Source organism: Nestor notabilis, unplaced genomic scaffold, assembly GCF_000696875.1.
Source record: "Nestor notabilis isolate BGI_N333 unplaced genomic scaffold, ASM69687v1 scaffold36384, whole genome shotgun sequence".
In the NCBI taxonomy this organism is placed as follows: domain Eukaryota; kingdom Metazoa; phylum Chordata; class Aves; order Psittaciformes; family Psittacidae; genus Nestor; species Nestor notabilis.
The window spans coordinates 1-17,378 of record NW_009926604.1 but is presented as its reverse complement, the minus strand read 5'-3'; the positions used below and the strand labels follow the sequence as shown (position 1 = coordinate 17,378).

At 35.8% G+C, this 17,378-nt stretch overlaps 1 protein-coding gene across 1 annotated transcript; it reads right to left on the bottom strand.

The window, feature by feature from the left end:
- Positions 1-1,273: 1,273 nt before the first annotated feature.
- On the bottom strand, positions 1,274-14,976 carry LOC104405013 (cortactin-binding protein 2-like; the record flags this gene model as incomplete). Its single annotated transcript, XM_010013599.1, is given in 4 exon segments — positions 1,274-1,373; positions 6,553-6,756; positions 13,361-14,859; positions 14,861-14,976. Coding segments are annotated over 4 exon segments (1,919 nt in total), but the record flags the coding sequence as incomplete, so codon positions are not given.
- Between the last annotated feature and the right edge of the window lie 2,402 nt (positions 14,977-17,378).

The following is a 17,378-nucleotide window of genomic DNA, read 5'->3' as shown; positions in this document are numbered from 1 at the left end:
TTTTCCAGATTTTATGTGAAACACTGAGACATTTAATGAGATACGTATTTCTGTGCTCAGAATGTGCTAGTAAGAATCCGCTACCTCTAGATTAAAACTTCCAGTAAAAGATGTCCATTAGTTGATAAACTTAAACTCCTCCAAGAATTGGCAAGAATCTCTGGCAATCCTTATACACTCATGGAAGACTGTGAGGAGGACAGGGATGCCACTCTTCCTCATAGCTGGGTCAGGGCCTATTACAGGATAACACTCAAAGACTCTGATGCCTATATGTTACTATATCAGAGTAAAATCCTTAAAAATACTAAAATGCATCATTAAAAGAATAAAAACCTGAAAGATAAGTGAAACCAAAGATGCATAAACCGAAGGTAAAGTCTGTAATAAAGATTCCTAGCCATGCTAAGACTTGTATTTGTAAAATGGTTTTATCTGGATAAGTATGCTCTGAAAGAGATTATCTAGTGGTTGCTTCCAACTTTCTGTTCTATTTCCTATGATTCTTTGAGAGACAGTAAAGCTGCAGAGCAGAAACACGACAAACTTCAGCCCCTCTGGTGCAGGGAGGAAAAGGGAGGAAAAACCCAATCATCTGGATGAATTGTTGAGTATTGGTTCTTAGTATAAAAAGAAAACAGAATCTTCTAATCATGCTGTCATAAAACACCAATCTGTATAAAATCAGCCTCAAAAAGTAAAAGGAAATTATCGTAGCTACATTTTGAAGAATGTTCTTAGAAATATTCTTTGGCTCATACATAATTTTCAGGTTTTCAAAGTTACTGATATCAAAAAACCCTTAAACCTTAAAAAACCTGCTTTGTTGTTTAAAGTATTTGATTCTGTGTCACTCAGGAGAACACTGAGATTAAAGTTCTTTTGTCTCTGAATATGATATTCACAGTTCTCTGCTTCAAAAAAATCAGCGCAAAATAATTTATTTCTTCTTTCCTCTGTTAATCCTGTATTATGGCTGATAACTCAAAGAAAATTAAGAAATTCAAAAGTATGACAACCATGTAGACCAGTATCATATTGTTGTTACTAAGAAATCACGTTCAGCAACCTTAAGAAACAAACACATGAAACCTATTAAAACCAGAATGGCACTTGAATATGAGTTTCAGTAGATATTTTCAGTAAACAATAGTTAAATACGCATTTACCTAAGAACTCAACAGTAATGTAATGAAAAAAGCATATAATATAATGTAAAGCGAATATAAAATTGAGTAATAGCTGACAGGCAAAACCTTAAGACTTCACTTACTTGACATGTCCCTGAGCAACTGCTGAGCACAAGGGTGTAAAGCCATTTTTATCAGCAGCATCAACTTGTGCTTCTGCAGTCAGCAGCAATCTCACACAATCTATAAATTGAGCAGAAACACAGACTGATGCAACAAAAACAAGCGGTTGAAATTACTAGAAGTTAAAACCTCCTCAAGGGGCAACAGCAGCCAATATTTTTCACTATACACACACCTTAGTGAACCCAAGTAAAAGCTCTGGAAACAGCTTGCAGGAGAGAGGTGAGAACTGACTCCCTGGGGGCATCACCACTCTTTCGCAAAAGGTGCTTGGGCTGGGTTCTGCCAGGGTCCAAATATGTGCCCATTGCTGGCAGCTCCCACAGTGTTATCCAGTTTACCTCTGAAGCGGGGAACAAGATGACAAACTCAAGGCTTCCCCCACTGTTCCCATTCATAGGTTTCTAAACTGACATGCTAAAAATAGCACCAGCCTCATTTCACCATCCTACAGCCAAGTTAAGATAATTAATTACACAGTAATTCAACTGCTTTCCATCCATAAATTGAAGTATCATTTGATGCAATTAAGTCTGAAGAAAACACTTGATCTGCTCTATATTCTTGAAATTGGTTCTAGACCAAAATAAAACAAGTCTTTTGTAGTTGAAACTACCACTTTGAAAATAAGCTCCACTAGAACACCAATTATAAACTCCTGACCTGATTTCTGAGCAAGCTTAATGTGCTCTGTTCCAGCACTAAGGTCCTGAAGCCAAGCTTTGCTTGTGAAGCTTATCACTAGATATCAGAAAAATGTACTTAGAATTACTTAAAAATCTGACTAAGCCAAACTATTCCTGAATGTATTTACTCCTGTTACAAATCTTCCAAATATTAATACAGATGTTGTGGAGTTGATTGAATAAATAGTTAACATTAAGGAATAAGATTCTAAACCTCTGTAAATTCTTATAAATTAAGATTCTAGAAATTCTTAAATAAGTAATTTGATCTGAAATTACTTTTTTTTTTTTTTTTTAAAAAAAAAAGGTTGATTGTCAGAATAAGTTACCAGGACTTCTTTTTTAAGTCATTAAGAAGCTCTCAGTTAACTAACTTACCTAGTATTTCCTAACTAACTTTCCACTTGTGCAATAATACCAATTACAATCAAATTATATTTTTAATCACTTTATAACAGAAAAAATACTTTGCTAACCATGACATGAGTTTTTTTCCTCTCTTCATTGTCAATCCTGATCTTACATTAAACAATTAACTCGAGAACACAGATTCCTGCTTGACATTCTAAAATACTTTTGAAGTTTATAAGGAATGTTGAAAGCATTTTCTGCTAGCAGTTCCATGTATTTGGCTAGAATATTCATTGGTTTCTTCATAAAGCATATGTTTGCCATGCAAAAGCTATGAACACCACACAGAACAAGACCACCTTTCTAGAAAGATATGGTTAACCCACAATTATTGACTGGCAAATCATTTAGGCTGTAGCTTATCTATATGAAAATAGTGTTTCTGATGAAGGTCATTGAAAAGGGCTGTTTATTCTTAGGGATAGGTGCAAGCATGAGGAAACACAGCTACTTTCAAAAGGTATACCAGGTGAGCTAGTAAGCTCAACACAGCCTGTTCTTGTGGCATATCAAGCAAACGAACAATAATCTCCAAGAAGCCTGGGTCCTCTCGATGGATTTTGGATTGGGATTTGGAGAAGTGTGACCTGAGTCAGTCCAGGCATATTAACGCCAGTTCACTGCCGTCTGCCACAGAGGAATCAGCAGCGGAGATGACTGGGCAGAAGGGCAGGCACAAGACAGACACTGATGTTACCACTCAATTAAAGGTTTTGGTCAGAGCAAAAGCAAAACATGGAAGCATATTAACACAAACACCTGGAGACTTTACTGCTTTCCACCACAGCTGGGTAGTTAGTTCTTCCAGAGTGCTGGTAAACACCGTGCAGATACATCCAGTGGCTCGGCAGAGCTGATTCCATGTAGCTGTATGTCTCTGCACCTCATTCCTTTCTACTTCCCACATCATTCCAGTTTTTCCTATCAGTGAGGGTGCCACAGCCTCCAAATACTCAGGACAGAAGAGAATCAATTATATCATAAATGCATATGATTAACACATAGCTGAGTCCAAAGGATATTATTATTCTTCTCTTCCTATCTCTCAGGTTCATGAACTCTTACTACTTTATTCTATCCTCTTCAACCACCTTGTGTGTGTCAGAGAACGGTCAAGACTGGCAACATGATACAGATATAGAGGTACATTAGCTAAGTGAACTACTGTACATGTTATCAAGTGCATAATAGTCTAAAGTGGCTCCTGCTTTGTTAATGGATCAAACCAACAATCTGTTCAGCTATCCCAATCTAGTGGTTAAATCATAAAATTAACAGTTTCCTCTCGTCCACTCAAACACAAAGGAAATACTGGGTGTATACTTCTAGGGTGAAGTTCCCTCTCTCAGACCTACAGATTTGGGAACAGTGCATGCAGGAAACAAAGCAGCTGCTATGAGCTTCAGATGCTGGAACAACCCTCAGCTACAGCTCTCAAAAGGCAACTGTTTCTGAACAGGAAAGCTACACATTTTGCAAATAGGATAGATTAGGAAAAAGTATTTGAGTGTTCTCTTGTGCAAATCAATTTTCTCCACAGACTGGGCTGAGAACACCTAACAGCTGCTGCCACCATGCTGGTTACAATGTGCTCTACCATTCTCTAGTTATCTACACGTCTTAAATCCTGTAATTCTTCATTAAAAATGTGTGGTAATCATTCACTTTCCACTCTTCCCACACTCTCTGCAACATGGTGTTTGTTTCTGAAGGGAGGTACTCACTATGCTGGCTCTTAACAAGTACAGAGCTACTCTTTTCTTCTGGCCAACGATTTCCCAGGAGAAATCAGAAACTCTGACTAGTTGACTTAGTAAGAACAAGGGGTCCTGGAATCCTCTGCATCTATTTAGTCACTAACTCCAGGTAGAAAGTATTCTCAATAAATTAAATCATGGTGTGATCACCCACCAGGGTAAAATTATGTGTTTAGTCTTACAGCTGGACTTGATGATATTAAGGGTCTTTTCCAACCTAAATGATTCTATGATTCTAAGGAAAAATAAAAACAGCCAAAAGAGAGTAACTTACTATTGCAAACCCTACTCATCACAATGAAAAAAATCTGTACAATGAATTATTTTGTCCTTCTTAAAATTTCATTAGCGTCATTTCTTTCCACCAAGTTAGTTAAAAAAGCTACTAAAAAGGATTTTTTTTTAATAAGAGATTTATTCCTATGCTTCCTTTCTTAAGACTATATATTTTTACATAAATCTGTTTTTCAAAGTCTCCATATTGAAGAGCTGCACCTATCCACGCATTGGGAACAAACTGCAAGTAACAAAGAAAGGATTATATATTAAACACAAAAAACCTGTGTGATTCTCTCATTCAGAATTCATCCAGTCCATTCAGTCATTATGATTTGTACAACAAATGCAATGCTTTGTACAACAATGATTTGTACAACAAAGTGTTTTTCACATCCTGTCAAATATAAATAGAAAAACAACACTAAAATATCTGTAATATGTTTTAGCTTAAAAAGTAAAAGATACTAAACAATTACAGGGTGAATATGTATGTGTTCATTTTTATTATTGTGTTCTCATACTTCTGTTAAGTGCCTCTCATTTGAAATTTTGACAATAAAGCAGGTGTCACTAAGAGCTGCTTAGTAATTGTAATTGAAAATCAGGGCATTTGCTTTGAAACATGTTAGGAATACAAGATGAGTAAAGAACAGTTGGGTCAGTTACAGTCTCTCACAAACACCAGCAATGAGAAATGGATGTAAGCCTAGAATAATTCACAGAACACCCATCCAGTGGGGGTGGTGGGAAAAAAAATCCATACAATATAGCAAATTTAGACTCAATACTGAAGATAATGAAGATAAAAAGTTGCCAAAAAAAATGCAAAGGAATAAAATAAGATAAAAATAAAGGACTTCTAAAATATTTTAAAGGTCTTGGCAACAGGAAAGAATCTGTCAGATGAAAAGGTCCAGATGTTTCTACAAAGTAAACCATAGCACCTACCAAGCAAAGTCAAAATATACTATTCTGAATAAAGGGAAAATCACTTCTAGCCCTATGTCTGGTAGTAAAATTAACCCTGAACATGTCAGAAAACTGTACGATATCTCCCTAGGTGTGGATTTTGGATCCTAATTTTACTGATTTTTAAAATACTTGATAACAATAATTGGAATAGTCTCTCTAAATACTATTTTTAACACTGGATTGAGGTTTTCTAATTGTGTCACTAACAAATATATTATTAAATAAACCCACAAAATAGTCTCAAAAGCAGCAGCATTAGAGGCACATGTTTCACCTTCTACTATGAAATAAAATCTCGACCTTACTAAAAGTAGATGGATTTTTTTTGTTATTGGTGTTGGTGGATTTAATCTTTAACGTCCAAAACAGCATAATGGTATTATTTGCAATGTAAGAGTCTAGGAGATTTCCACATACGCAGAAAAAAAGTACACTAATGGCTGCTGGAATTTTAAAAAAAGTTGCTGTTTGAGAGCCTTATGAGTCTAAAATTATCACTGGGTGTTTGTACTCATGAAATTTGTATCTGTTATTAATATATTTGCCTCATTCCATAAATATATTCATAAAATATGAAGATTGACTGTTGAAGGGTTCAGAGATCCTACCTCATCAAGATGGAGGATTGGGGTAGTGGGGAAAGAAAAATGTTATCTCAGTAGAGCTGAGAGAACAAACTAAAACTGATCTATTTCAAAAATAAGACAGTTCATTTTATTTCCCAACTAACACACTACTCTGAAACCCGCTTCCATCATTTTTACCACTGCTGCAGAAGATCAAAACACTGGTGATGACCTACTCTTCCCTGCTTATTCCCTGTAGAAATCTAAAAGATCTTTGATGCAGAACATGGGGCAATGATATCTGGTGGCTTTTTATAGGAATGGAGTAGAGAATCAGCCTGCAGAATGTTATCACCAGAAATAATGCTTTCTGTGTTACAAAATTCTGCCTCCAGAAGCATTGTTTATATATGTGTTACGATTTTTTGTCATATAATCTTACATATCTCAATTTCAATTTTACATTTTTAAAACAAACACTCATTTGACCTAATTTATTATTAAAAACTTATGAAATAAGCTTTCACTATTTTACATGAATGTCATAACAAAACTTCGTATCACTTACCTGTATGTCCATTCGTAGCAGCAGAATACAAGGCAGAATAGCCATCTTCACAAGAGTAATTAATGTCCAGTCCTTCTTCATTAAGCAGCATTGATAATAAAGTGACATTTCCCTGGGCAGCAGCTTGGTGAAGAAGGGTGGGCCTGCCACCCAGGGGGACAGGACCACCACTTGTTAACAAAGGGGTTAGGGAGGAAGACCAGCCTGTGAGTTAAAGCAACAGAAGTTAGATGGAAGACATCAATAAAGTTCTGCATTTTCTGTGTTCTTTTAAAAATTAAAAAGAATCTTGGAAATGACAGGATTTGTTAGGTTAGCACAAGTTTTGTGATGATGCTTTGTCTATACATTAGAAGGTATCCTGAAGAAAAACTATATACAGGGGTGACAGTTGTTAATGCAAATGAACAGGATTTCATTACAAAAGGTTAATGTGAAACGTGTTATGAACTGCAGTAGTAGCTGGATGTCTCAAAAAATTTTATATTACTAAAATTCAGAAGCTACAGAAGTTTTATATAAATTTTAATTTAATTGCTGATACGCTGAGAAGGTTTTTAAAAGTATCTAAAGAAAGGATTCCAAAACAAAATACTTATTTTCATATGAAATTTCATCCTCCTTTACAGTCTCAGTGCAAACCTCAGTATTTATATCTCACTTGCAGTTATAAACTACACTGAGAGCCCTTAGTAACTGTAAGCAACTTTCAGTAAGTTTGAAAAAAATGTAGACATCATTTACACAAATAATACAGAAATAAATATATTAATTATAAGGTAACTGTACCTTAATGTTCCTTTTACTCGGCAGTATTTAAACAATGTATTATAAAATGTTTCAGTGTGAACGAATAAAAGGTTATATAAAATCTATCAGTGAAAGATTTCAAGTTACCCCATTAAAGAATAATACTCAATTCCAAGCTTTGAAAACTTAGGAGTTATCTTGGTTAAATGTTCTGTTCATTACTTATCAGCCTAAGTAGGGAGCTTGTTAAGAATATGGAGCTTGCTGCATAAGGCATAGAAAATTTTGTGTTCTGCCTTAATCAAGGACTGCAAGAGAAAATAGGAGAAAGATTTTATTTTTCTTAGTTTCACTATTACCTGTAGAAAATCCACATTATGTTTCTCTCTTGAGTAATTTTGTATTCTGTGGTCACTATTATATGAGGCTGAAATCTAATGATACAAAGCAAGTTTAAGCAGCTTTTACTGTGGTTCTCCCACACCCAAGATTGAGGAGGAGCTGCCAGGCATTACCTCCAGCTCCATCAAGCTAATCAAGTGCTATCCAACCTGCAACAACCAGAATCAGAAAAAAACATATGCAGTGGCTCTACCATGCTGGGATCATCTGTTGTGTGTTTTGGAAAACCAAAATTAAATATGGAAGTTCCAAATATAATTCTGTAGAAATAATAGGCAGATTTGGGAACCTTACAAGATCTGGACATATTTTAATTAAGGTCCAAACTTACACAAGAATCCATCATCTGAGCAGCCCCAATAAAGAACACATAGTTTGATCCCAGTTCAAAACAATAGAAAAATAAATTATTGGAGTATTTTCGTATTTGTTTCTAAAGCAAGCTAAATTTGTCATTTCAAATTCAGTTTATTAGCTTAGTATGTAAAGGAAACATTTGCAGTATTTTCACCATGCTAGCTTATTATTCAACTTATTTATTTGATATTGACTATAAGAAGTCATCACTACAGCTATGAAGTTACCTGAAAATAAACTGTAGAGTTAACTCCATCCATTTTCATAAAACTTTAATTCTGAAACCATCTTCTGACTATTAATTCTCTTACTAATATTTGTTTTTGCAATATTTTTAATCAGTTTTTCTGAAGGTTTTTTTTTTTAAAAGCTATATACAAACTAAACTGCATCCTTTCAGTGACAAACCCCCCATATTATTTCCACTTGTAATACACATACTTATCTTTTACTAAATCCCCAAAGATCTAAAGTATAACTTTTGCTCAAACTTTCCATTATAAAAGAGGTTTTATTTTCCAACCTTTTGTTGTTCTTTGAAACTAACTGTGCTGCAGCTGTTGCTATCTATCTATCTATATTTATTGATGGTTTTAAATGGTACTTAACTGGATTTACTGTCTTGCCTTGGTAGTTAACTGATAGTGGACATTGCTTAGGTGGCAGTCCAGATTGCTAACATTCTTTGTCCATGTTATATAAGTATTTGGGGGAATTTGAGGAGACTGACTTTACACTTTATGCATGACACTTTCCCAAGCTCACTTTGTAATACAAATACAACTTCGGGGTTCCCTTCCTTATTGAAAATGGTGCAGGTTTGTTGCTGGTGGGTTTGGTTTTGTGTGTGTGTGTTGTTTTGGGGGTTTTTTGTTTGGTTGGTTTTGTTTTTTCCTAATAAATAATCATCATTAACAGAGATGCCAAAATAAAAGGATTTCTTGTGGTGCCATATGTGGTATCTTAACTTTCATTTCAACTCCTTGAAATGAAGAATACATTGTTGCAATTTCAGTGATGAAATTCATGATACTAGCTTTTCATTAGATGAAAACCTGCTGAAAAAAAAAGATACAAAACCCAGGTAGTAACATAAACACAACTTTAGCTTCTATTACCAATTTAAAGCAATATAATAAAGCTGAATTCATCCAACAAAATACAGCAGTGTTAGAAAATACTGATAAATAAGGTACACCATTACAGATGCAAAAAGTTAGGAAATGTGAAGCATCTGTGAAAGCTTGTAGGGCATGCAGTGATGAAAGGCAGAGGTATAGACAAAAACAGCTCTGGCATCAGCTTCAGAATGTGAGATGGTTAATTTCAAAGCCTTGATGGGTCCCTCACCCCCTGCTTTTATCTTCGAAGCCAATTGTATAGAAAGAATAAATCAATCATTACAGAAATGAGCAAAATAAAAAACATATTTCATTGAAGAGTGACATAGAAAGTGCAAAACCAAGAAGAAAGTGAAAGCAGAAATCCCAGGGGTATGAAAATCCAACTGTCTACATTCGTTTTCATTTTGAAGTCTCACAGCCATTGAAATGTAGAAATCCAAACAAAGCAGAAGCATTTTGGCACCAATTCAAAGGCTGCTGAAGTTAATGAAAACACTGTCACAGATTTTGAGTCAGGCCATAAATGTTCACTGTAATTTCTCTATGTGTAGTCTGTTCAACATTAATGGCAAAAGCTGGTGTCCTTTCCTACCAGGGATGAAAAAAGCAACATGCAGCACAATTCCCCGTCTCTAAAAGAAGATATCGTCACGTTAATTTAACAGAACATGTATCTGAAAGAACTGATACTCTGATTTTAAGTTTGCTCTGAATAGTTGCTCTTTCTACAGCCAAGACTCTCCCTTACTGATCATCAGGCTGTTGACATGTTCTTAAAGCAATCTGAGATAACCAGGAACTGTTTTAAAATGAATATATAGTATACTTCAGTGATTAGACTATCATCAGTTCTTAGTCCATGGTAAGAAGAAACAAACATGAATTTGTTGAAAAACAAAAAATATAAAACCAAAGGATTCTTTCAAGGCTTTTTTTAAAGGGTAAATTTGCTTTGCACTGTTTAAAAATATTAACAAATTCTGATTGAAGTTCACTAATTACTATACAATAAAATATTCATAAGATTTCACCATGATCTGCTTTAAATGGAAGTAAAATAGAAATCCTAAACATTTGGGGGTGGGGGGGAGGGAAATAAAACAAATTAAAATCAACCAGAACATTAATAAAACTAACTGTGCCTACAGGGCATGAAAATGCAGATACGGGAAGGAGGTTTCAGTAGTACTTGTAGATTGTTAGATGTTCACCTCACTCAAACTCAAGAAAGAAACTGAAAAAGAAAGTGAATAAGCAATATGAATTCAGGCATTACTGACCACATTATCTTAATGAAAACAGTGTTACTAAGTTTAGGTTATTTCTTCTAAGACAAAGTCTATTTCCATATATATTTATAAAACCTATTTTCTTTTCTTTTCTCAGCATGAAATTTTGAAGGAAATGTCTTTCCATACTTCTGTAACATCTGTTGCTCAAAGTTTATTTAGTTCTGCAGTTTGCCAGAACTCTTGGCCAAAATAGATTAAGTTCCCTTGAAAAAACATAAATAAAACTGGATTGGAGAGTAAGTGCAATAAAATATAAGCATTAGTTTGGGCAAAGACAAAGGTGCTCCTGAATATTTACCTGAAGATTGCAGATAAGGCTATAGAAGTCCTGTGAGCCTGCTTGTAGTCAGTACAGGAGAAGATAACATCTCTATATTAATAAAATAAAACAGCAGACCACTAACTAGGGTCTAAGCAATTTTTTTGTGCAGACTTCAGATTATGGGATATGCTTCCCATTTGTAATTGCAAAAATTAACAAAAAGGAGTGTCACTTACAAAATACAAACAGTGTCAGATGTTCAGAGAAAGGATTATAAGGGGATTAAATGAACCCAAACGTTTCTATCCCTCCCCAAAATAAGTCAATGGAGTGTAAATGAATAAAGATAATCTGAGCACATAAACCAGCACAATTAAAAAGCAAAAAACAAAAATCCAAACTAAACCAGAAAAAAAACCCCAAACAAACAAACAACCCACAAAAAACCCCTCCAAGCTACCAGTTTTTTACAAAAAAAATCCTATCGTCGAGAATTGCCTCTGAGAAGAGACACAAATTTCACAAGAAACACAAATTGATTATTTGGTGTAGGAGTCCTACTTAAAAGGCTGATTGTTCTCCTAAGAAAAAATGTTTACACTTCAAAGTACAAACTAAAGCAGTAACAATACATGGAGTCATGAAGTCAAGTTGTGGTAATCTAGCTTTTAAGAACATTTATTTTTTAAAAAAGAAAAAATAAAAACTGTCTTAAATGGTTACCAAACATCATCTAGTTAACGTAAGACTAACTGAAATATACAAATTCATGCTGATAGGAGTTCTGGAAGACAGCCTCTTGTCTACAAAAACAGCATGAAATTTTGAAGGAAATATCTTTTCTTTAAACTTTGAAGGAAATATCTTTCCTTTTGAAGGAAATGTCTTTCCTTTGAGCTTTCCTTTCAGTTTGAAGCTGATTTTGCCAATAATAGTATATGTTAATAAAATATTTGATTATTTTTTAAATGAAATCTTATTTCCATTATGGAACCTAATGAGGTTTGGAGAATATATGGAATACTGGGAGACTAAATGATCTATCTGGCATGGCAAAAAGACTCAGCTAGGAATAAGAATTTAAGATGAAGATTCAGGATACCCATATGAAAACATCAAACTAAGAGGCAGCCATCAAATCCCACAGTTATTAAGTCTGAGCAGACAAACGGAAGATTCTGAGCTCTTATTTTATGGCACTGTTCAGGAAGAAGAGAGGATTCTGACAGTGTGGTGCCACAGCCACCAAATGTTAAAAACATGACTGGGTTACTCCAGAAACATGGAGAAAAGTCTTCAATGAAGCAGAATGGGAACAAAAATTCCTTAATAATGTGAACCCTGGAATCTCCTATATACACAGATACAAGTTTGCCACACAATGCTTTTGGAACAGCTTCCCCAAGACTGGTGAGTGGGTTCAGCTGCCTTATCAGACAGTGGTGCAGCTACCAATAGAATGGAGTTGGTTGTGTAATGGGAGCAGACTAGCTGGGCAGGGTTTTATACCCTACAGATGATGATATAGGGCCTGAAGTTAGGAGGGACTGAAGTACTGTAGTTGAACTGAGAATAACTGTTGAAAGTCTGCGACCATTCTTCAATGCTAATTGAAGGTCTAAAGTGTTCCATAACTGTGTGTCTGTCTTCCTCACTGCAGTGAAAGTCAAGCTAAAGAGGGGCTTCTACCTAATGGTCTAGCGCTATTGATCCCATCAGGGAAATACACTGACAGAAAGATTTACAGGAGATCTACAATTAACTGAAAGGTAGATGAAGGCTGCCTTTGTTCATTTAATTGCCATCAAGAAGATACCCTGAAGTTGGCAGCACATTAAGCACACAATTAAGTCCCCACCACAATTCAAAACAAACAGCAGATACATACACTGACTCCAGGCTTAGGCTGTGAATGTAATGTTTAGATTTTAACTCTCCAAGAGCAACCCTTTGCTGCTATCTGTTAAGTCTAAACCTGTGAGATGCCACACACAAATATTAACAAATCCTACAACTAAAACCAGTAGTAGTATAGAAAAGTAGAATTAAAAATGAAACATATTCTGTAAGTATTGACATATTTGAAACTGTACTGTTATGCAGGCAATATTATACCCTAATGTGCAGCCATCTAATGCCATAGGAGAATACTCAGCTATTCCCTATTTTCTATAAGATTCACAAAGCACTGAAATAAATATTCCATGGAAGATCACCAGCAAAGGTAATTTTCAAAACATTATTTCAGACTGAGAAAGCATTCTGAAGTCCAAAGTAACAGCATTCACAAAAAACCAAAAACAACAAAAAAAACCCCAATGTTTCTTTAATATACCATAATCTGCACCCCATTTCCTTTAAACATTAGTCCTCTACCTTTAAAAAAAAACTTTCAATTTGTAAACTCCTTGCAGAAGCAAACTAATTTATAACATTAATAAATCAGCAAAAGAATTCCCATACCCATGGAACGTAGAAAAAAATATAAATGAAAATTTCAGCTTTCAGAAAGTAAAAAAAGAGAAAGGTATAAAAAGATAAATAAGATAAATAAGTGATGTACAGGAAACCCGACACATTCTTTTAGAGTGAGACAGTTTGTAGCATATCAATCCCTTTACCTGATGCTGTTACCAGGAGGCTGTCTGAATCACATGGTCTACAGGATGAAGCACTAACAGGGTTTATGGAGGAGCTATAGGCAATGGTGGTGGGAATGACAAAGGAATTTTCTGAACATGCAGGTTGGTTCAGTCCAGGGAAGTGGGAAGGCCAGGCACCCACCTGAGATGAGGCTGTGGCTGGTATGGCACAGCCTGCAGATGCCACAGATAAATCTATAGCAGGTTTTGGTGGCAGCTGAGGTGAGGACTTAGAAATAATTTCCTCATTTATTACCCTGATTCCTTGTGGTGAACTTGAAAGAGGTGAGGTCACGGTTTTGCTGTCAGTTTTTGCACTTGTATTTGGGGAACGACTACTATCCATTAAAACTTTAAGCTGTGGGTATGGTGGAGAAGGAGTTTGTGAAAGCCCTGGTTTCTTAGGAGGAATTGGTGGAGGATTTCCTCTGTCAATTCTTGATACACTGGGAGTCTTTACACTTGTTCTACCGACTGGGGGATAAGTGGCAACTTCCATTGAATGTGATGTCCCTGACCGCGACAGAGCGCCGCTCTGAGGGCTTGTAAATCTCGAAAGGACTTGGGTAACGGTATTCCGAGCTACCTGTTTGGCAACTAGGTTGTCACGACTAGTAGGGGATACATCCCTTGAGGGAGGACTTTGTGTTGTGTTTCCATTTTGGTCTGGCTCATTTGCATTTGCTTGAAATCTAAATCTAGCTGCTTGGATTCGTGGGTTTAGGCCTGGATGCCCAGTAGTGCCAGCAGATGGTGAATGCAAACTGTGCATAGATGAGGAATTCTGAGCTGCAGCAGTTGGTGCTGCAGGGGTGCAAAGGGAAGTACTATTTGAAAAGGGGGAAGTGCTACTTGGTATATCAGGTGATGAGCCTGTACTTGGTCCATTTTCCTCAATTCTGTTTTGATTCTGTGTAAGAACAGGAGTTGTGGGAGGGACGAGTTCACTAGATGAAGATTGCCTATCAAGGACAGGCTTCACCAATGCTGCACTGGTGCACACATTCATTTTAGTATTGCCAGACACTAGTGGGTTCACTGTAGAAGGCTTTACAGTCAAAGGCATCTTCTTAACATTTTCTGTGCTACTGTCCATCACTACAGTTTGGCAGGCAACAGTTCTTGAACTTGGCTCTTCTGTTTCAACAGAAACAGAAACAAGACTCCTATCTTTATTATTTTTAAGAGAAGGATTAGCTTTACTTTCCTTCTCCTTTTTTAATTGCTCAATCATTTTGATCATTTTATCTCTCTCTTCTCTGAGGTCACTGGTGTGGGTTTCCTCTCTATGAAGTTTGGCACGCAACTGCTCTCTCTCTGTGTCAAACTCGGACAGCTGCTTTTCCATTTGAGCTTCCATTTGTGTGCTCCTTTGTTTCTCAGCCACAAGAGACTCCTCCAATTCAGTAGCCTTTTTCTTTTCCTCTTCAAATTTTGTCATCAATTCTTCCAGTTTCTGGGCTTCCTCTACAATTTCACTCTTTCACTAGCATCAATACTATGTGCTTATTCTTTCCACGTTCTTCTTCAAGACGAGCCGATAGCTTTTTGTGCTCCAGCTCAAGATTCTGTAACTGAGATTTTTCCATTTCCAACTGTAAGAAAGCATAAAGAAAAATTCTCATTAACAAGATGGAGACTTTCAATACAACCTAGTACTAACCTGACATTGGTATTTTAACCTTTGAGAGTATCACAGAATCACAGTATCATTAGAGCTGGAAAGGACTCAAAATGAAGCTGTCCATTCAGGAAAGTGATTTGTGATATCTAACACAAGTGCCTATAATCTTATACAAGCAAAAGAGAAGAGACAGGCATCTTGTAAGAACAATTCCGAAACCAAGTGAACCCATTTACTTTCCTCTGATGACAATACAGACATAGAATCATAGAATCCCCCAAAGTGATTAAATTCTTGTAATTCCTAAGTAAGAAGCTACCTGTTCTCCAGAAATTAGCCATAAGACATCACAGAAAGTCCTCAGTAAAGGAACCAGACACAAGCAAGCAATGAGCTTTGTAAATAAACTTTGAGTCCAGAAATGAAAGGCTGAGGTTTTAAGTCTTCCTCACACTGAAGGAGATTAGGGTTGAAATACACAGTTCATCATGCCCGTAATAGGTGTCTTATATCTTGTTTTAACATTTATAAATAAGACATTCATTTCTGAGACTAACTTTTTCGCACAGGCACAAATATCTTCCTTTACTTACTAATACTGGTAGGTTTCACTGACAGCAGTGTTGTATAAACTATGTTGTAAGTTAGAATCAAAAAACTACCTACACTGTGCAGATAATGGATCAGAGTATTTCTTTTCTCCTTATTCATAAAGTCATCACCTCTAATTCATCTTGGCTGCTAATTATGTTTTTTTCAAAGACCCTGTTCTAGAAAAGCCCTGGAAAAATACGTTAATGCACCGTTTTATAGAATACCTACTAGTAATAACACAACCCAGATTGCTTTGTATTTTTCCAAGCAAACTTTTACACAAGTCAAAAAACAAAAGAAAAACTGATTCCTTTCTTTCTGCTTCTTCTTTCACACAACGATGCAGTAGCCTCCTATATGGCTATCTGAATGACTGTTAAGAACAAACAAAACAACCAACCCCAGGGAACTGCTGAGCATTCCTTCTGTACTTTTTTTAATCAGTTTAGCCTTGTCAGTTCTGCTTCATATTTATGTGCAGATCAATACAGAAATACAATTCAGAATTGTACCAATACAGTGCATTTTCTAAGTGGGCATTTTTTTTCTGTAAGAATATTTTCAGATATCTATGAAAAGAAAAAGAAAAAATAATCAAGTTGCTCACAAACATGAAAGATTAATTTTTACTGCAACATGAAACTGTTTCATGCTTCTACAATACGAGACATTTTACAATGCTCAAAAAAATAATCTAAGAAAAACTGTGGCAAATAGTGCACTAAAGATCTTACTTGGAATAAATGTTTCACTTCAATAGATGCAGGAAGAGTCACAGATTATAGATTGAGATTAGAGCGTCATGCTAAAATGATACGAATTTCAGAGTTTAAGACAATACAGTGTTGTGAATATATTTACTGTAAACTGTAACGTGGGAAACAAGATGGCCTCAGGGATTGGTAATAGGTACGGAATATCTCCTCCTCTCTCAGTCAATGCTTAAAATACTGTCTTGGTTGCTAGATGAAACAGACACATAGGCAAAATAAACCAGCCAGGCATTAGAATATAATAGTTTTTCAGAAGCCTGTTACTATAGTGCACTATTCCCTGTCCTCCCCAATCAGAGATGAAACTTCTTAGCTCTGGAAACTTTTTTTCCACAGCACTGTAGATGTGTCTACAATTCATTTTTAACTAAACTCCATTTAAACTAAAGCTAATATAAATACCATTTTAAATAACAGTTTTGCTACTGTCAAGTTATACCAGAGACCTGAAACTCATACCATCAAGAGATGAGTACAAGACGGAGACTCTACAGCTGTAATGGAAATAAATCCCACTTCCTATAGCTCATTGTCTATTTTTTTCCCACATTAACATACAGAATTCACTTAAAACACTTAGCAAAATCACTAAGAAAACATTTTAAAAGGAAGGTAATGGAAATGACATACAGAGAACAAACAATAAATCCTGCAGGAATTTACACTTGTTGATGAATGTCTCAGTCTTCCAACATTTCTAATCATGTTACCTGACTGTAATTTTCTCTTCCATTTTCTTCAGAAGAATCAGAAAATCATACAGAGGTGATAGCAATACTGACGTGATGTATGTTACAGGAATAGTAAAATTTCTTCCCGAAATCATACCATTATCATAAGAAACAGTAAATTAAGAGGAAGAAATCACTGTGGGAAACTATACCTACATTACAAATGTCATTTTGGCTTCCAATAACTCAAAGCCTGTTTAGCAGTGCAGGGGCTCCACTGGGGCTTTAGAGCTTCATCCCTGATTAACCAATTGTCGTGGTTCAAGCCCAGCCGG